The sequence below is a fragment of the Oryx dammah genome, unplaced genomic scaffold (genome assembly GCF_014754425.2).
Source record: "Oryx dammah isolate SB20612 unplaced genomic scaffold, SCBI_Odam_1.1 HiC_scaffold_11209, whole genome shotgun sequence".
Lineage (NCBI taxonomy): Eukaryota > Metazoa > Chordata > Mammalia > Artiodactyla > Bovidae > Oryx > Oryx dammah.
The window spans coordinates 3,037,859-3,058,221 of NW_024080602.1; the positions used below are offsets into that span (position 1 = coordinate 3,037,859).

Consider the following 20,363-nt stretch of genomic DNA (forward strand, 5'->3'; position numbering starts at 1 on the left):
TCCTCTGAGCCGAGAGAGACCCAGTCGTGGCCCTAGGTCACCTGAGGTACCCTCTGAGCTTTCTGAAGCTCCTTCCTCTGGGACGTGGGACTGGAAGTCAGTTTCCCTGAACAGACTCTGAATTCGGTGGTGGCGGTGTGGAGGGAGGCGCGGCACTGACGAGGGGGTTCCCAGGAGCGGTGGTTTTCTGGAATTGTCTCCAACGGCAGGAGTGGGGTGGGGGCAGAAGGAGAAATCAGGAGACGCGTCGAGGCCGCAGCCGGCCGCCTGCCCAGGTGGCAGAGGGGCCGAGACTGGACCGCAGCCAGAGCCCCGCGGTGTCCGGCGCCCCTCCCCGCCGCTCCAGCCCTCCCACTTCCTCTGAAGGAGCCGCGGCTGTCAGGGAGCCGGGCGCCGCGCGCAGTGCAGGCTCGGGGCGCCGCGCAGAGGAGGCTGCCGCTCTGGCTAGCCGCCCCCCGCCGCCGCTCCGCACCGGGCCCCGCCGCCGCGCCGCGCGGGCCATGGACCTGCCCAGGGGCCTCCTGGTGGCCTGGACCCTCAGCCTGTGGCCAGGTACGTCCCGCTCCTAACCCCAGCCCTGGCCTCCGGCAGCCCCTCCCTGACCCGCCGAGGCCTGGGGTCCGGCGGCCAGGAGCCCGTCGCGGTGCGCTCCCAGGGTCCGACCTCCGCGGCTTTGGGGACATGAGTTCCCCGGGAAGTGGCTGCAGTCAGGCGGCTCGCCGAGTTCTACACCGGAGCGAGGCGCGCCGAGGCGGCCTGGACCCGGGACTTTGGTGTGTTTGGGAAGAGTTGAAGAGGCTCGAGTTGAAAAGCACCGAGGGCCGGCGGCCTCCGGGCACCCTGCTTCTCTCCAAGGGCCCCACCGAGCTTCCCGCACCGCCACGGGGGCCACTCGGGGTCGCGCGAGCGCCGAGGCTCGCGGAGGCAGCATCGCTAAGAGCCGGGAGCTGGGTGCGGCGGTCCGGGGGAAGGAGGGTGCTGGGGAAAGAAGCCTTGGGGCGGTCGGCGCCCAGGCTGTGGCGAGCCGTCGAGGGCCGAGCCAAAGGCGGCGGGGCGCCGCTCGGCAGGCCAGGGCCCCCCGAAAACGTTACCTGACCTCGAAGTAGGGACGGGCCATCGTCCGCCAACCCGCGCTCAGAATTGTGCGCTCATTCAATAAAGCTGGGGACGCCGGGGACGCCGCGGTCGCCGAGACGTGCGCCGCAGCCTAATGCGCTCCAAGTGTCCAGGCGCGGCAGGGGCCCCGGGCCGGCGGGACGGGCGGCCAGGAGCGAGAAGCCACCCTGGGCTCTCCGCACCGGCGCACCCGGCCGGGGAGTCCCCACACCTGACATCCTGGTGCGACCCGCCACTCCAGGGCGGCAGACAGAGGCGCTGTTCTACGGAATCCGGAAAACTTGCAGGACTCTTCCTTGGCGTGGCCCCGGGCTCTGGCAGGGACCAGCGCCTCGGGGACTGGCCGCTGGGCCTAGCCTCCTCTTCTGCGTTGGCTCCAGATCCGGGATGGGCCAGCAGTCGGAGTCAGATGCGATGGCAGGGGGAGAGGCGCCCTCAAAGAGCACAGGTGGAGCGCCCCCAGCCCAAGGAACTTCATCCCAGTCCCGGGATACCACTGGAAACCCGTACACCCTGTTGCCGTCTGTAGCGGAGCTTCTGTAGTTGAAAGGGCCGCTGCTGGTGGGGTACAGTTCAGATCCTAGAGTCAGAGCTGAAAACAAACATAGATGCTTTAAGCTGGGGAGGAGGGAGAGTTGGGGACAGCAGGGGAAGAGCTGGAACCAGGGCGAGCATATGTCTAGAAACCAGCTGACGGAAGCAGAGGTGAAGCTCTCTCTAGGTCATTTAGGCAAGAGGGGGAACTCCAGGCACTGTCTTCAAGTCACGAGCAGATCCAGCCACAGGAAAAGGGAATGCACTCCTGTGTGATCCCAGATATGTGGGCCCATCAGAGCTTGAGTTGAAGTCGATGCTTCATGGGGCTGTTCAGGTGCTGCAGTGGTGAAGAATCCACCTGCAGTGCAGGAGATGGAGGAAAGGCGGTTTCAATCCCTGGGTTGGGAAGATCCCCTGGAGTATGAAATGGTAACCCACACCTGTATTTCTGGGTGGAGAATCCCATGGACAGAGAAGCCTGGCAGGCTACAGTCCATGGGGTTCCAAAGAGTTGGACATGAGTGAGCAGTTGAGCCCACACACAGCTGCTTTATAGGCTAGAGTCTTAAGGAAACTAGAGGCAAAGGCTTTGAAATCAGTCATGGCTTCCCATCCGGCTCTGCTGCCCACCTTAGGCAGGTTATACAGTCTCTCCAACAGATTTCCTCCTCTGTGAATGGAGATAGAAATTCTGAGTGGTTGGCATGATTAAGTGAAAAGTTGTTAATACAGGACTTGGTCAACAGTAGGGTTGAATCAATGGTTGATAATGATAATAGTAAAGTAAGGATGAAGGGGGGTGGGTAAGGGAGTAGGGTGAAGGACAGGGACAGGATTTGTGACTCAGAACTCCCTTTATATGGAGAAAACCACTCCTGAGTTATGTCTGGTCAGTCTGGGTTCTTGAAATATGGGATTCATTAAACGCATCAATCAATTTTGGAACGACATCTGCTTGCAAGGAGCTGGGGGTGGGGCCCAAGCATGTATGCAGTCTGGGCCCTGCCTGTAGCTGAGAACAAGGTGAGAGCAGGGAAAGCTAAATAGATGCACTGGGGAGTGAGTGGCACAGAGGAGCTAAGGGCTACAGTTCAAACAGGGGAAGTTCAGTTCTGCTTGAATAAGCAAGGGAGGCTTCCTGGAGGAGGAGATAGCATTTGCACTGGGCCTTGAAGAAATGTGTAGAGTGTGGATAGACCTTCAAGTGGGACTGTTTGTACATTAAAGTGTCATTTCCTGGAACTACGGTAGTTAAAGAAACAAAAGGTGAGTATTTGAAAAGCACCAAGATGATTCTGATTCGTGGGGACTCTGAAGATTAGAAGGGTCACAGAGATCATTGGGCCCATACTCCCAGCTCCAGAACAGGATTGATGTTGACCTCCCATCTGTGCATCACATGGATTCAATATGAGCTTGCCTACTGGTGATGGCACAGTGTAGCTGGGCAGGAAACTTGTCAGAGGCCAAGTTGGGGTGGGCGGGTAGGGGGATGGAAGTCCTCACTGAAGCCATTATGAGTTCAGAGCCTTTATCTTTCCAGAGCTCCTGCTGCAGGCTGGGCAGGGTGATGACATGGGCAAAACTATCAAGAAAGCCAGAAAAAAAGTAGACAAGTCCAAAGATGTCTACAGCTGACATTCTGAGAGAGCAGGTCCACTGAGCAGAACTTCCCTATCATGACCCATCTGATGATTATGGAAGATCATATACTAATGAATCATTTTGCTGTACAAGAAATTAGACACAACATTGTAAATCCACTATACTTTGACAAATTTTTAAAAATAAAATAAAAATTAATTCCTCCCAGTTTGGAAGCAGAAAAAAAAAATGTAAAAACCTTAGCCATGATGAGCACTTGTTACCTGACAGATGATTTATACACACGGAGACCAGACACAGTGTGGGGCTGAAGGTCCCAGCTCTTCGCTGCCTGGGACGGGTCTGACCTCTGATCACTGGGATTCTGTTTCCTTGGCAAGTTACTAACCAGCCCTGTGCCTCAGTTGTCTCGTCTGCAAAATGCAGATGATAATATTAATAATAGAACTTAAAGAGTATCCGAAGATGTATAATGTATATTAAGTAATTGAACATTCCGGGCACATATTGAGCAATGGCACCCCACTCCAGTACTCTTGCCTGGAGAATCCCAGGGACGGGGGAGCCTGGTGGGCTGCCGTCTATGGGTTCGCACAGAGTCGGACACGACTGAAGCGACTTAGCAGCAGCAGCAGCAGCATTGAGCATCTAGGAGTTTGTCTTTCTTCTCCAGCATCATCATCATCATTGATGAGGGTACCAGCCATTGAACAAGGGATCTGAGGATGCAGAGATGCAACTTTCAAACTCAGATCCGTAAGGGAAGTCTAGAGGAAGTGCTAGGATACTGGAAACTCAGTGGAAACATACATGCCAGGGCCCTAAGTAAACCTGAACTTCCCTAACCCCTTTCCCCAAAGGCCTGGCCCAAAGTCTTGATCATAATGGAAACTTGGGGGAGAGGGGTTGCCATTGAGGCTGTTTTGAAGTCAATGTGATCCTGGCAGGAGGCTACTGTGTTGTTGGAGAGAAGAACCATCCCACACAGATGACCCTTGTGGGTGGGGGTCTTATTCGGCAGAAAAATCTTGTATGGAAAATGCACAGTGCTGGGCACCACGGATGTGCAAAGACTAAAAGGATCCAAGCCCTTAGGAAGAGGGAAAAGAGATAAGGGTTGTCCCTTTGCCTCTCCAGTGCCCACCCTACTGGGAGCTTGTCAGCCAAGCCTCTCAGCTACCATCAGCCGAGGAGCTTCAGCACCCTTCCACAGGCAGACCCTGGGGTCCCTAAGGAGATGAAAGTAGAAAACGACCCTCTTCTTCTTATTCACTCTGTAGTGCTCCCCCCACAGATGGGAAGCCTGTCTCCTCACCATCCTCATTGTTCCTAGCCCCACCCACACAGGGCAGTGGGCCCCTGAGGAACTCAGACAGCAACTCACCTTTGTTTTGCCCTCTGTGACCCTCTTCCTCTCCCTCCTGTAGTGATCACTTCCTCCAGCAACAGGGAACTTCCCTTCCATCCTCTCCATTCACTGCTTAGGTCAGAACTATGCGCTGGGCTGGGCTGGCCTGGCTCTTGATATAAAGAGGGGACTTTTGAAAATTCCAAAAGCCCTCTTTGCTCTTCTTAATGCCTGACTCTGGAGATCACTGTCTCACTCTAGCTTCCAGACCCTCCATACAGTGTTCTATCACAGCTACAAAGAGAAAGGATCCATCAGAGTCATCCCCAGGCAGCGACAGCCCTTGGCTGACTCAGGAAAGGTCAGCTATGAAGCAAGCTTGAAACGTGCACCAACCCATCTCCAAAATGGTGTCTCTGCTGCCCTCATAGCTTAATCACACTGCCCGGCCACTGTCAAACTGTGGGCTACCATCAGGAGTTCACAGCCATTTGAAACTACATTCCCTGAAATAATTGTGAGCTCCGAAGTCACCCACATGCCCTCAGTGTGAAGTGCTTGCTCTGCGGAGCTGTGGTCTAGGCAGGACTGTCCCCACCCTGCCAGGTGAAAGTCCAAAATGTTACCTGCGAGGGGAGAAGGGGAGGAGACTGCAGCTGGTCACCTTGTAAACCAAAAATAAATAAGCTCCCCGCATAATTTCATGAAGTGTCTTCATAGTGTGTATTTACAGCCTTCACAAGATGAATAAAATCCCACCTGGAGGAAAAAGCCAGTGTGGTCAAACATGCCCCCCTCCCACCTCGCCCCCTACCTCTGCCCCTCATTTGCTTTGTCACTTATGCTGAGCAGGAGTGATGATTAGCATATGTGTGACCTGGGAACCCAACCGAGTTCAAATCCCTTCTGCCTGGGTAACCCTGGATAAGCCCCTCTGAGACTCAGTCCTCGCGTGTAAAATGGGTAGAATAACAACTTCACAGGCTGATGTGTCCTTTAGGTGATCTACGGTTCATTCCTATCAAGTGTTTGGTGCAGCATCTGGCACCCAGTACTGCCTCAGCAAACAGCAGCAGTTCGTGGATCACCCTTCCCATAATTCGCTTGATCGATACCAGGCACTGCCTCAAACACTTTCTCACATCTCAGCTAGACCTCGCTGTGGCCACAACCACCAGGTTACACGTGAGACGTTAAATAGCTCGTCTGGAGTCACGCTGATTGACTGAGTAAGAGGTGGTGTTTGGTGTTTGCCTTTAATCCATGCATAATGTCTCTTCCCTGGCGGTTTAGATGGTAAAGAATCCGCCTGCAAGGCAGGAGACCTGGGTTCAGCCCCTGGGTTGGGAAGACCCCCTGGAGAAGGAAATGGCAACCTACTCCAGTATTCTTGCCTGAAAAATTCCATGGGCTGAGGAACCTGCTGAGCTACAGTCCATGGGGTTGCAAAGAGTTGGACATGTCTGAGCTACTAACACTAACTAATGTCTCTTTAGGATGTGGGCCTAAAGAAAGATGAATAAGATGCTCTTCCTGGAAGATGCTGTCCTCAGGGAAAGTGAGGGCTGTATACAGTGGCCACCCTCATGGGGCACTGGCCCAGGGAGGCTGCTCCCTCCTTCAGACTCAGCTAGACAGTGATTTCTCAGTCAGGATGTTGGCTTGGTAAGGAGTGATCCTCATGCCATGTCTTGTAATATGAGAGCTTCTCTCCCTCACTTGCCTTCCTACTCAGGGCCAAGGAGGGCTCCCCCATCTGCCCCCAAGACCCAATACTCTGGGCCACTCTGACTCTCTCTCCAGCCCATCCTCAGGGTCCAGGCTGGGCACTCCTCTTCTCCCTTCCCCACCTCTGCTTCCCCTAATCAAAACCTGCTCTGAGTTCCCGGCCCAATGAGTTAATTCATGCTGAACAGCACTAATGAATGGTGACAACTTCATGGATCCTACCCAAAGGGATTTGCATTTTAACTGGTTTGTGTTTGAGCCAGAGGAACAAGGGGCTACTGATGGAATTTCAGGTACCAGGATCTGAATTATGTGAGACCAAATAGTTGAAGCGAGGGACCTTCCTGGCACGGTCCAACGCCTTAGCTCACTTCTCAGTCTCTGGTCAGACGCCTCCTACCTAGACCCTTGTGTGTGATGGGAGCCCTCATCCTGTAACGCAGGAGAAGCCAGTCTGTGGTTTAGTAATGCTGCTCTAAAGCAGCAGAGGTTTTTCCACGTGGCATGTGGGGCGAGTTAGGCAAGTTGCTATAGCAATGTGCTCTAGGATTCCAAACAGGATGACACAGAGAGAAGGGGCTCCTGCCTCCACAGCTGGGGTTGACAGCTTTCTTGCCCAAGCCGCATCACCCAGCTGGGTCAGGCTACCAGGAATCCTGACCCTGCAGATTTCCAGAACTCGATTCTTTGCAGACTGGGCCTCAGGAAGGCCATGGAAAAATCATGAAATGAGCAAGTGGATGTAACTTCCAACATTCTGCAAAGAGCACTCCGTATATTTTTTCTATCAGTCAGAATAGACTAGCTGAGGTCAGAGGTATGTCCATTAGATAGAGAGGGGAGAGAGAGGTTTTTCAAAGTTAAGTGATTTTCTGGGACTTCCCTGGTGGTCCAGTGGCTAAGACTCCATGCTCCCAAATGCAACCTGGCCTGGGTTCGATCCCTGGTCCAGAAACTAGATCCCGTATGTCTCAGCTAAGAGTTCACACACCACACCTGAGTTCACACACTGCAACTAAAGATCCTGCATGCCACAAGTAAGACCCAGTGCTGATAAATAAATAAATATTTTCTTTAAATTAAGTGATTTCCCCAAGATCACATAGAAACTCCAAGGGAGATCTTCTGGTCAAAGACGAGATTAGGAACCTAATTTGCTATACTCATCAGAGAAACTTAAGGAGAAAGCATTGCTTCAGCCAAAGGAATGAAGTTCTAATAGGAGATTTTCTACATCTGTGGCAGGCAGGTAGGACAAGATCCTGCTGAGGGTGTCTCCAGTCTCCATCATTCGCCCTGTCTTGCCCATCCCCAAGCCCTCAGACTGCTGCTTTCTCCTGCTGCCAGGAAGAAGACCACAAAACTATGTCTATCTCCTCTCCATCCACTGGAACTGCTCTTTTCCTGGATCCCTTAGCCCCTTATATTCAGTGGTTGCTGGCAATCATTAAGTCCCATAAATAGTATGTAGACAGAGCTCTTCTCTGAGTTTATTCCCACCACTCACCACATACACAGGACCAGCTACATAATCTGTGGGGCCTAGTGCAAAATGAAAATACAGGGCTCCTTGTTTAAAGACTATTAAGAATTTCAAGATGGCCACAGCAGAGCATCAGACCAAGGGGGCCCGTTCTGAGTGTGGAGCCTGAGCCACTTCTCACAGAGTTCTCTTCTCTCAGGCTTGTGATTTGGCAAGGAAGGCACAGGATCCCTCTTGACATATGAAGAAACTGAGTGGTTTGTCCATTTGGCCAGTATGTACTGAGCACCCACAAAACCCCAGGCATCTCCAGGTTCTGGAAATTCCAAACCAGATAAGGCCCAGCCTTCGCCTCAGGGAACACAGTGAGGGCAGAAAGGTACAGATCACACACAGGCTGCTGGTGCAAAGTGCTGGTGTCTGTAGATGCAGAGGATCCCTGAACCAGTTCTGTTGGCGCATAGCCAGGACCATGGGATGATTTTTAAGCCATGGAATTCAGAAGATGCTTCTGTTCCCAGTTACTAACCCAAGACCACTTTGAGAGCCTTTCTGGGGGACCTTCAAGCATCTGATGCTGGGCTCTGGAGTAGCCCCTTGGTGAACACGAGAAACCAAACCTCGAAATACTGGCCTTTCCACATGCGTGCATGCCAAGTCACTTCAGCTGTGTCTGACCCTATGGACTATAGCCCGGCAGGCTCCTCTGTCCATGGGATTCTCCAGGCAAGAATACTGGAGTGGGCTGCCATGCCCTTCTCCAGGGGATGTCCCAGCCCAGGGCTCAAACCCATGTCTCTTATGTCTCCTGCATTGGCAGGTGGACAATTTACCACAGTGCCACCTAGCCTTCCCGCCAGCAGAGGGTATGGGCACTTCTGTGGTCCTGCTGGGCTAACACTTGTAAATAAGGAGTTACTTCTTGGGTTTTTTTACCTGCCCACTTCAGACCCCACTCTTGGTCTGCAGACAATCAGCAAATCCCGTGGTTCTCATTCCTGGGTGAAGAAGGGAATGATGGTGTAAAACAAAACCTTTGCCTGGGCCCCACCAGACCACACCATCACTCTCTATGGTAGAGCCCAGTGTTGGCATTTTTTAAAGCTCCACAGGAGTTCTAACGGGCAGCTGAGCCTGAGAACCACCGGTGTCATCTAAACTCAATTCCCAGTCAAGCAGAAGAGAAAACACTGTCCAGGGAACAGCAATGACTTGCTCAGGGTCACCTGACAATCCGTAGTGCAGCCTAGATGTAACCAGATCTCCTATCTCCCAGTTTTCCAGCCCACCTTCCCCACCTGCAGTTTCACAGGATTCATGCCAAGCTGTGCTGGAGACACAGCATGGAAGCACAGTGTGGGGAGCTGAGGCACGACGTGGAATTTGGGCTGGGGGTTGGCAGTTGGAGGGCTATACATTAGTGACCCTATCTGTGTCCCGCACAGGGCCATAAGCTACTGATCACTGTGTGGTCCCATGTGGGCCAAAGAGAAGCCCAAGAGGGGCCACAGGGTCACCAAGTTGGCCAAGGATCCTGGTCAGAACTGCTCGAGTGCAGATGGACTGGCACGGCGGGGGGTGTCCAGCAGAGGGTCGGACAAAGCCCATTAGGGTCACCCCGCCCCTGTGATTCTGGGCCCCACTGAAGCTATTCTGAGCGTTCACGTAAAGGAAGCACCTGACTCAGGGTTGGAACTGGCGAAGAGAAGCCCACGTTGGGTGGGGAAGGGATGCTCTATCAGGAAAAAGTGAAGAGGCTTGCCCGGAAGGCAGAGGAGGAAGCCCCTGGGACCAGCCTGAGGCCCCAGCACAAACTCAGGTGTCATCTTCCCTCCTGCCCCCATCCACCCAGACCTTCCCCAATAGCAGATGAAGTGAAGCTAAAACACAAACTGAGTGTATAGTCACTTCCTCTGCTTAAGGCCCTCAACGGCTCCCTGTTGCTTTTACACTGAGTCTAGCCTCTTTAATAGAACTCACCAGACCCTGAGTTGCCTGTACCCAGGACTCCTCGCTCACAGGAGCATGCGGCACCTCCACTAAACTGAGCTTCTGAGTTTCTCAAACACGCCAGCTGTCTCTGTCCTTCATCATATTGTCCCCTATACCTGATCTGACCCCCTCTTTCTCTTGTCTCCCACTTAGTCTTCAGGTCTTCCTCCTGAAAACCGCACCTGACTCAGTCAGACCTTGGGTCGGTCACTGGTGTGAATCTTGAGATGCTTGTTCTTCCCATGATGTCATACCCCACACAGTATTGCAAATGCCTGAATGGTGTCCCCCACTGGACTGGAGCAGGGGCCATGCCTCTTATCATTCTCTGTGTCCTCAGCTCTCCCATAATGCCAGACATAGCGTGTGCATGCTCAGTTGCTTCAGTTGTGTCTGACTCTTTGTGACCCCATGGACTGAAGCCCACCAGTTCCTCTGTCCATGGAATTTCCCGGGCAAGAATACTGGAGTGGGTTGCCATTTCCTTCTCTGGGATCTTCCTGACCCAGGCATCGCACCCGAGGCTTCTGTATCGCCTTGTTTGGCAGGCGAGTTCTTTACCACAGAGCCCCCTGAGAAGACCACCAGTCATTGTACTGCTCACATAATGTGTGTTGAATGAAAGAACTGTCTATCCAAGACAATGGAAAGAGATTTAAGGGCAAGAGAGATGTCTTTGTTTTCTTTGCAGATGCACCCACAAGAGGTCCTAACACAGTGGTTTGTATTAGGTGCTCTGCCAGGCTCTTTGGAGGATAAAAGATAAGAGATAAGTCCTGCCCTTCAAGCAGTTTATGGCCTAAGAGGAGAGAGATCTTTGGAAAAATAACTAAGACAAAGGAGGAAGTAATAAAAGCTGTAAGAGAGCTACAAAGACTCTGGGATTTGAGAGCTGAAAAAGAGACGATTTGTAAATGTAAATAGAGCAGAGAGTATGTCTGGAAAATGGCCTGATGTTGGTCAGCAGGATGCTGGAGTGTGTGCTGTAGGGATCAGCAAGAATGGAACATGGGCTGCGGCCCCTGAGAGAGGACTGAATGCCAACTAAGGCCTTTGGATGTAGCATGGGAGCCATTGGAGGTTTTGGGGGGAGGTTAAAGGCATGTGCTGGGCTTCCCTAGTGGCTCAGATGGTAAAGAATCTGCCTGCAATGCAGGAGACCCAGGTTCGATTTCTGGATTGGGAAGATCCCCAGGGGAAGAAGGGAATGTCTACCCACTTTCAGTATTTTTGCCTAGAGAATTCCGTGAACAGAGAAGTCTGGTGGGCTACAGTCCATGGGGTCGTAGAGAATCAGATGTGGCTGAGTGACTGCCACACACACAGAGGCATGTTCTAATCTGTTTTGAGAGGCTCCTTTGTGGGGTGGATATGGGGTGGGGTGGGGGGCGCTGTTGATGAGACAGGACAACAACCAGGAGCAAGGAGGTTGCTAAGACAGCTCCAACCCAGGCAGGAGGACGCCAGAGCCTGGTGTACAGGTGGTGAGAGGGGAGGAGAAAGGACCCTGTGCGGGGCAGACTGAGCGTCCTTGGTCCCCAGGGAAGGAAGAGGAGAGAATATGGGGCCGGGCGTTTAAGGAACAGGAAGTCGAGTGGATTCTGGATGTGTTGAACCCATGGGGCTTTGGGGCAGGTGGACATGTTGGCTGGGTGCTTGGAAGGGAGTCTGACTCAGCGTGTCTTGACGGGAAGCCTGTCACATATACGTGCCTTAGTGTCACTCGGGCCTGAGAGAGAGACCAAGAACACTCCTGGCATGGGGCCTCCTGTCCCTCCATCCCCTTTCCAGACCCAGAAGCAGTGATTCATGCCCCAAACTTAAAGAGAACCCAGACTCTGATTTTAAAAGCCTTTCAGAGCAGAAGAAACCAACGAGAAGACCCGGCCAGACCACAAGCCAAACATCAGCTGTGGAATGTGCTTGCTGTTGATGGTGAGGCCAGCCGGGGCAGATATGCTGGCAGGCTCGGCAAGAGGCCCCTCTGGTCGTCCCGAATGGGTCAGAATGGTCACCGAGACGGTCCCTGCTCTTTCCTCTCTTTTCCCTGTGGATCTGCCTGCCTTTGAGTGCATCTTCAGACTCGCCCCCTCCCACAGCCCCAGCCTGTAAGCTGGGCTGATTCCATCATCCTTGGTGTGAAAGCTCTGGTCTGCCATCTGTCTTTCCACCTCTACTCAGCCTGGAGGACTAGAACCGGGGGACAGACAGAGGTCTGGGGGCTGCCGAGGGGACACCCAGAAAGGCTCCCATGGCTTGTGGCCACAGCCAACCCGCTGGTCTCCCTGCCTCTGCCCTGTCCCTTCAGCTCTTGCTCCCAGTGGCCAGAGGGATGCTGCTGGGATATAGATCAGATCACATCCTATCTCTTCGCCCCAAACCCTCTGGGGCTCTCCTTCTTCTCTGGGTGAGAGACCTATGGGATCCAGCTCCCCTGCCTTTCTGACCTCATCCTCTACTCTTCCCCCACTTGCTCCTTCTGCTCCACTCACTCAGTTTCTGGAATGTTCTTGAAACATACCTGGCACCTTGGGCTTCACCGTCTGCCTGGGATGCTCACCACCATAGAGCCTCTCTCACTTCCTTCAGGTCTTTTCTCTAACACCTCCTCTCAAAGAGGCCTTTCCTGCTCCCCTAACTAAAATGTCAGCCTCCCCTGTGTGTACCCCCTTACATAAACCCCTGCCCCTGCTTTAGTCCCACTGGGGTATTCCTCACTCTCGAGCATTAATACCAATTTTTTAAATTCACCTTGTGTATTGTCTGTCTCCTCCAACAGGGTGTAATCAGGAGAGCAAGAGTTCTTTTCGTCGTCGTTGTTGGAATATAATTGCTTTGTGTGTGCGCTCAGTCCCTCAATCGTGTCCGACTCTTTGTGACTCTGTGGACTGTAGCCCGCTAGACTCCTCTGTCCATGGGATTTCCCAGACGAGAATACTGGAGTGAGTTGCCGCTTCCTCCTCCAGGGGATCTTCCCGCCCCAGGGATCGAACCCGTGACTCTTGTGTCTTCTGCATTGGCAGGCGGGTTCTTTACCACTGAGCTGCTGAGGAAGCTCATAGTTGCTTTACACTCTTGCACTAGTTTATGCTGTACAACAAAGTGAATCAGCCATAAGTATGTACATATATCCCCACCCTCTCGAAACTCCCTCCAAGCCCAATCCCACCACTCTAGGTCATCGCGGAGCTCCAGGCTGGGCCCCCTGTGCTGTGCGGCAGCTCCTCGCCAGCTGCCTCTTTTACACGACACAGTGTATATACATACGGCACCGCTGCTCTCCCAGTTTGCACCACCCTCCTTTCCCCGTTCTATGTCAGGACAGCAATAGAAATGCAGATTACAGGGCGTGCATTCTTGAATGTTGTTTTACATGTGTACCCCAAGGTTCAGAGAAGTGCCCGGCCAAAGTAGTCAAGTGATAAGTGGTTGTGGAATGAATGAATTAATCAATGAAAACCTCCCCCCAGCCTGCAACAGCCTGAAATCCTAGTAGTTACTCCTTCTTGAGATAAGTATCACCCAAGCTCCAGGCACCTTTCTTAGGACACCAGTCCCCTGGGTATTCACTCCTGACACGTCCAAGGCCATTTGTTATTAAAGGCTTTCTTTCCAGACAAGAAGAAGGTGGTGGTGGTTATAAGTGGGCAGGTCTTGCAGGAGGGATTCTTGATGGGAGAAGGGCTTTGAAAGGGGAAAATCATTCACAGCGTGCAGCCCAAGCCAGCCCAGCTGGTCCCGTGCTGTTCAGTGCTCTTTACTGTGACTCAGAGAGGACACAGGGAGGCGTGGGATGGGACGTGCTTTTACGCAATGGAAACCTAGGTATGTAACGGGACTTCCCAGCGAGCACGGGGGTGGAACAGAAGTCTAAAATGCCTCTTTTCCCACAAAGTGTAGTGATTCAGACATCATCCGTGGACCACAGAATGTGGACATGTCCTCTGGTACCCCAGAAGGAGCTGGGAGCGCCCAGAGAAGATGGCAGGGGCTGAACAGCAGACCCCAGTAGTAGACCCAGCTATGGTCCAATTCCTGGGAATCACCGGACCAGAATCTGCCTTAGTGACTGGGGAGATGATGTGAAACCCATTGAACAGGTGGGGACACTGAGTCTGAGCCCAAGGTTCATATTAGGGGCATGTACCATTGACTTGGGGTTTGAATAATGCCCCTGGCACTTAATAAGTGTGTGACTTTGGGTAGGTCACAGCCTCTCTCCAGAATGTATGTGGAAGTGTTAGTCACTCAGTCATGTCTGACTCTCTGCGACCCCATAGACTGTAGTCCACCAGGCTCCTCTGTCCATGGAATACGCCAGGCAAGAATACTGGATTGGGCTGCCATTTCCTTCTCCAGGGGATCTCCCGAGCCAGGGCTTGAACCTGGGTCTCCCACATGGCAAACAGATCCTTTACCATCTGAATCGCCAGGGAAGCCCCTTGGAAGGTATAATGGAAATGATAATGCCTACCTTGTATAATTAGCATAAACCATTGGAAATAATATTGATTACCAAATGACACGTCTGGCAAGGATGAGGTGCTCTGCTAAACGTGTACTACTTGCTAGCAGCCACTGAGAGCTCCCACGAATCAGGCTTTGTCTGAGCACTCATCTTCTCGATAATCCTATAAGAGGGGTGCTGTTATCTCCCCCACTTCAGAGCTGAGGGAACTGAGGCATGTCATTAAGTAATTTACCCAAGATCACCAGGGTCATAAAGTCACAGCCTGGGATTTGAATCCAGGGAGGTCTGAGTCCAGAAACTGCAATTCCTAGAGGTCATGTGACTTGCCTGAGGTCTTGCAGCTGCCGATAAAGATGAGTTCCAGACTCCAAATCCAGGTTTGATCATCTCCAAAGGCCACCTTCTTTCCTGCTTTTCCTGTACCACTCACATAACTCTGGCCGTATTTGTGAAACATCTGGAATATTTTCACTTAATAATTTTCATTCAATTGACTTTAAGTCCACTCAGTCTTTTCACATACCCTCATCCTAAACAATGATTGCTCTGAAATCTCAGTTTTGATTTGCTTGTAGTTTTTTAATATCCATTAAACGTGAGCTCTCAAGTTTTCCCAGATGGCTCAGTGGGTAAAGAATCTGCCTGTAATGCAGGAGACACAGGAGACAGACGGGGGTTTGATCCCTGGATTGGGAAGATCCCCTGGAGAAGGAAATGGCAACCCACTCTAGTATTTCTTGCCTGAAAAATCTATGGACAGAGGAACCTAGTGGGCTACAGTCCATGGGGTCAGAAAGAGTCGGACACGACTAAGTGACTAAGCACACCAACGCATCGTTTTAATGTTCACCTTGTCCCACCTAAACTCTTTGCACCCACTGAGCCACAGGGGACACTAGGACCCCCTGTGTAGCCCTCGGGAAGGACAGCTGTCCCCTCGTCCTTACTCATCCAGAACTGAAGTGCAGCAAGGCTCAGATTTGACTGGGGGATTTGACAAGAGAGATCTAAACTCCACTTATGTGTGGCATAATTTCTAAGCTACTCTGGCTCTGTCTGTTTGGAGGTTTGTTTGTTTTACTGTTTATTTCTTTTTAAAAATATTTCTTTATTTATTTGGCTGGGTCTTGGTTGCAGCATGCAGGATCTAGTTCCCTGACCAGGGATTGAACCCAGGTCCCCAGCATTGGGAGTGCAAAGTTTTAACCACTGGACCACCAGGCAAGTCTTTCCTTGGAGGTTTGGTCAAGGACCCCGCCAGGGCTAGCACCTCCTTGGCACATGCCAGGAAGAATCCCGAGAAGTTAGTAGGCTTGGCCATGTTCTTTCATGCTCAGCCCTCCCCAGGGTGAGGCCCAGGAGGGCACTTTCCTACCACCTAGTAGCCAGGTCCCTCACTGTTTCTGCAGTGCTGTTTGGCTTGGCAGTGGCTCCCTTGGACTGGTGCCCCCCTGCTGATGGAGACGGGCTGAGGAAGAAGGGTCTGCCAAGGGTGCCCCTCTCTCAAGGGCAGAGGGAGTTTTTATGCAGAACCAGAGGCCAAGAGCCCCAGATCAAAGCTTTGCTGAGCATGGGGCTGGCCTGGAGTTGGGAAAGGGGTGGGGAAGAGGTAGGGGTGATGTAGGAACCACTGGGGAGGGCAGTCTGAATAAGTCTGTAGTCTCCATGAAAGAAGAGGAAACCCCCATCTTCTCCATAACAAATGTCCTTAGAGGAGGTAGGTTAAAGTGGAAAGGATATTGCTGCTTTCTCTAGGCCCTAACAGCTCCAGAAAGGCCTCCTCTTCCAAGACGCCTTCCCAGACTTCTGCCAAAGTGATTCTCATATTTCTGTGAACTTCTGTGTCACCTCAGCTGCATCTCCTCACCTGTCATCTTATCAGCTGTACCCCACTGTCCACGAGGCTGCCCGTCACTTGGGCAGTGGGCACTGTTTACCTCCTTCCCTCTTACTTTCTCCTCCTCTGTGTAGCGTCGCACCATCTGCCCTTCCTGTAACTATTAGGGTCTTGACATTTCCCCAGGCAGTCCCCACCAGGCAACACTTCTCTTCTTTAAACCATGACTCCTCACAGCCTGCTGGACAGTAAAACAACTAGAAACTAAGTCACACAGAGGAGTTCACAGCTAATAGAATGTTGGATCCACCCTGCCTCATATTGATTTTATAGGAAAGGCTATTTGAAATCAGCCAGGACTTACCCCAAATGGACCAATCTGGGCCAACCCTGAGTGTTACAGAAGTGGAAACCAAAGCCTGGGACTGGACTGTATCTCTCACTAACTGGACCTTCCAAGCCCAGGGTCATGAAAAAGCCCTGGACTGTGGATAAAGACTTCTGGGTCAAGTTCAGGCTCCCATTCTAAACTTAAATTAGCCACATGTCCTCTTAAGACTTCCATTCAATCACTTCTAAAATAAATGCTTGGCCTTCACGTTTATGAAAGCTCTTTGGGGGCTGTGCTTCCATGCTTCTGTGAATATTTCCTGAGCCAGTTTTCCCTCTGGTTGTAAAGCTACATATTGCATGAGAAAGAAGTTGACAACAGAAATTCTTTTTAATTTAATTTTATTTTAAACGTATTTTTATTGAAGTATAGTTGATTTACAATGTTAATTTCTGCTGTATAGCAGAGTGATCCAGTTAGACATATACATACATATACATCCTCTTTCCTATTCTTTCCCATTATGGTTTGTAACAGGATATTGAAAATAGTTCCCTGTGCCACACAGTAAGACTTTGCTTATCCATGCTATATATTAGTCTGCGTCTGCTAATCCCAAATTCCCAATCCATCACTCTCCACCCCTTCTTCCCCCTGACAACCACAAGTCTGTTCTTTGTGAGTCTGTTTCTTTTTCATAGATGAGCTCATTTGTGTCGTGTTTTAGGTTCCACCTATGAGAGCTGTCTTTCTGTGTTTTACTGACTTAGAATGGTAAGCTCTAGGCCCATCCATGCAGCTGCAAATGGCGCCGTTGCACTCTTTTTCAGGGCTGAGCGGTATTCCATTGTGTAGATGGCTCATCTTCCTTACCCATTCATCTGCTGATGAACATTTAGGTTGCTTCTGTGTCTTGGCTATTGTGAAGAGTGCTACTGTGAACGTAGGCTGCATGCATCCTCTTGAATTAGAGTTTCGTCTAGATATATACCCAGGAGTGGGATTGCTGGGCCATGTGGAAGCTCTGGTTTTAGTTTTTTGAGAAAACTCCATACTTTTTTCCATCGTGCCTGCACCAGTTTACACTGGAATTCCATTTGAAAACAACTTCATCTAGAACATAGATGGACCCACTGCATGACTGGCCCTTCCTCATGCACAGGTTCATGAGGAGCCCTGGGCTTCAGAGTCCTGGGTTTCCAAGAGGGAACGTGGAACCTGAACATCCCAGATAAGTGGCTATCCTTGGCTTATATTCCTCCAGTGACAGGGGACTCACCACCTCACAAGACAGGCCTTTGTTTTCTAGCAAAGGCAGATGGAGTCGTGAGCCCTTAATTCTTCTAAGGTCGTAAAAGTGGCATGAGACGTTGGGATCGTTTTAGAGTCATAAATACCTGACATGCACCAAAAACCAGAGGGCTTCTGCGTATCCCTCAGAAGCAAAGCAAGGCCATTCCTCAGCATCCTCTATCCCCACCAAGCCCAGCCAATAGCATCCAGCTTAGCTTGGGTTCTGGTGCATTTATGTTGAGCTCTGTGCAGACAGAGAACTTTTCAAATGGGTGGGGTGTATCCGTTGTAGGGCGGGCCCTGCAGGCTTGAAAGGGACGGGCCCCCACAATTCCTTTTTTTAGTTCGCATTCAAAGACCAGGGGCAGACAGGCCCACAGTTCTCTGGGTCCTCACTGCCCTACTTCCTCTCTTCCAAGGGAAAGCCTTGCCACAAATTGCATATCCTGAGCCTTGTCTTGTTCTTACTTTGTCCAAACACCCCCTGGACTGGCACTGACCTCAGATGCCCAAAGCTCTTGATCTGCACACTCCATAACAAGCAGGACACAATCTTAGGAGTTGGAAAACCAAAACCAAACTGTCTGAGCAATTTGAGCTGGTTAGTATGTTAGGAAAGGGAGGAACTCCCTGTCCAATTTGTCTCCCCTTGAAATGACCGGTGGCCAGGATCAAAAGTGGGCGCAGCCGCCACGCACAGCTCTGCAGGTTGCGTACTGGGTAACTCGGTCTGCTATTAGGTTGGCCAAAAAGTTCGTTCAGATTTTTCTTTAGCCTACAGAAATCCCCAAAACCAAAAAGCCAACTCAGTACAATGTAAACAGTCCCTTCTGCAGTTGTGAAGTGTAGTGACCCAGGAAGTGACAGATAAAGAAATTGGTAACAGTACATGAACGGGCTTCATTAAATCCGGCACAGGGACTTAGAGATATAGCATCTAGTCCAGCGTGCAGCTGTTACAGATAAAGAAATTGAGGGCCGGGAAGAGGAAGAAATTGGTCCAGAGTCATAAAAACAAGTTAGAAGCTAGAACTAGGGCTTCTGAAGCCAAATTCAATGCTCTAACTTCCCTCCCTTCCCAAGGCTCTGACAGTCAAGTTCGCCTTCTACTCCTTGTTGGCAGGTTAGTGTGTGGGGTTAGTGAGGCTCTCAGAGGCCTGAATATTTCTAGGCTCTCTCTCTCTTTCTGGTCTCATACTCTCATACTGTCTGATGTAGATAGTGGATATACTAGAGAGTATATTCAAAAGCAGAGACATTACTTTGCTGACTAAGGTCCGCCTAGTCAAGGCTATGGTTTTTCCTGTGGTCATGTATGGATGTGAGAGTTGGACTGTGAAGAAGGCTGAGCACCAGAGAATTGATGCTTTTGAACTGTGGTGTTGGAGAAGACTCTTGAGAGTCCCTTGGACTGCAAGGAGATCCAACCAGTCCATTCTGAAGGAGATCAGCCCTGGGATTTCTTTGGAAGGAATGATGCTAAAGCTGAAACTCCAGTATTTTGGCCATCTCATGCGAAGAGTTGACTCACTGGAAAAGACTCTGATGCTGGGAGGGACTGGGGGCAGGAGGAGACGGGGACGACAGAGGATGAGATGGCTGAATGGCATCACGGACTCGATGGACGTGAGTCTGAGTGAGCTCTGGGAGTTGGTGATGGACAGGGAGGCCTGGCGTGCTGCGATTCATGGGGTCGCAAAGAGTCAGACACGACTGAGCGACTGAACTGAACTGAACTGAACTGTCTGATAAGTCCACAGGTTGCATATTGAACCTCTGTTGTGTGCTAGACGTTGTTCTAGATCCTGAGGATTAAGTAGGGAGAGAGACAGATACAGTCCCCTCAGTGGGGCGCTGGGAAATGTGTAATAACTGACTCTGGCTCTTGGGATGGAGTGGAGAGTCCTTCTTTGTAGCATTTGCCAATGACTGTGGTGTAATCATATCTTTAAATCAACTTTAAGCTACCAACAGTCATCACTGAGAGGGAAGATTTTACACAGTTGTCTCTTGTGAGAAGAGTCCAGCACACCACTCGCCCCTTCCCTTGTGGAACTTAAACTCCAGTGGGAGAATAAACAAATAGCTCTCATAGCCAGCTATAGTTACCTTTAACTATAAAGGAAATAAAGAAGATGCTTTGAGGGAGAGTAATGGATTCTCCATAGCATGGTCAGGGAAGATTTGTCCCAGGCTGTGACATTAAAACTGGAGGTTGAGGGACTTCCTTGGGAGCTCAGTGGTTAAGACTACACACTTCCAATGTAGGGAACACAGGTTCAATCTCCAATCAGGGAACCAAGATCCCATATACCGTGTGGTGCAGTCAAAAAAAAAAGAAGAAAATTGGAGATTGAGAAGGAGCTGCCTGAGCAAAGATTTTGGAAAGACCTTGAGATGGAAAGAGCTTGGTTTGAGGAGCAGGGAGGAAGGCAGTGTGTCTAGAAGCCACAAATGATGAAGTTTGTGGCAAAGGATCAGACAGATCCTGCAGGGCCTGGTGGGTCCTGGGAAAGGTTCTGGAATCTACCCTACATGTAATGGAAGGACCTGGAGGGTTTGAAGCAGGAAAGTGCCAGGATCTGATTGTCATTTTTAAAAGATCACCCTGGAATCGAGGCA

The 20,363-nt window shown here is 51.1% G+C and overlaps 1 protein-coding gene across 2 annotated transcripts in view; it reads left to right on the forward strand.

Annotated features, from left to right (window-relative positions):
- Window positions 1-228: 228 nt before the first annotated feature.
- Window positions 229-20,363, forward strand: part of LOC120860885 (integrin alpha-11) — a 139,350-nt gene continuing 119,215 nt past the window's right edge. For both annotated transcript variants that reach the window (XM_040236596.1, XM_040236595.1), the window contains exon 1: window positions 229-552. In XM_040236596.1, the coding sequence (XP_040092530.1) occupies window positions 501-552 (52 nt within the window). In that variant the 5' untranslated portion in view covers window positions 229-500. The remainder of the gene's footprint in view (window positions 553-20,363) is intronic.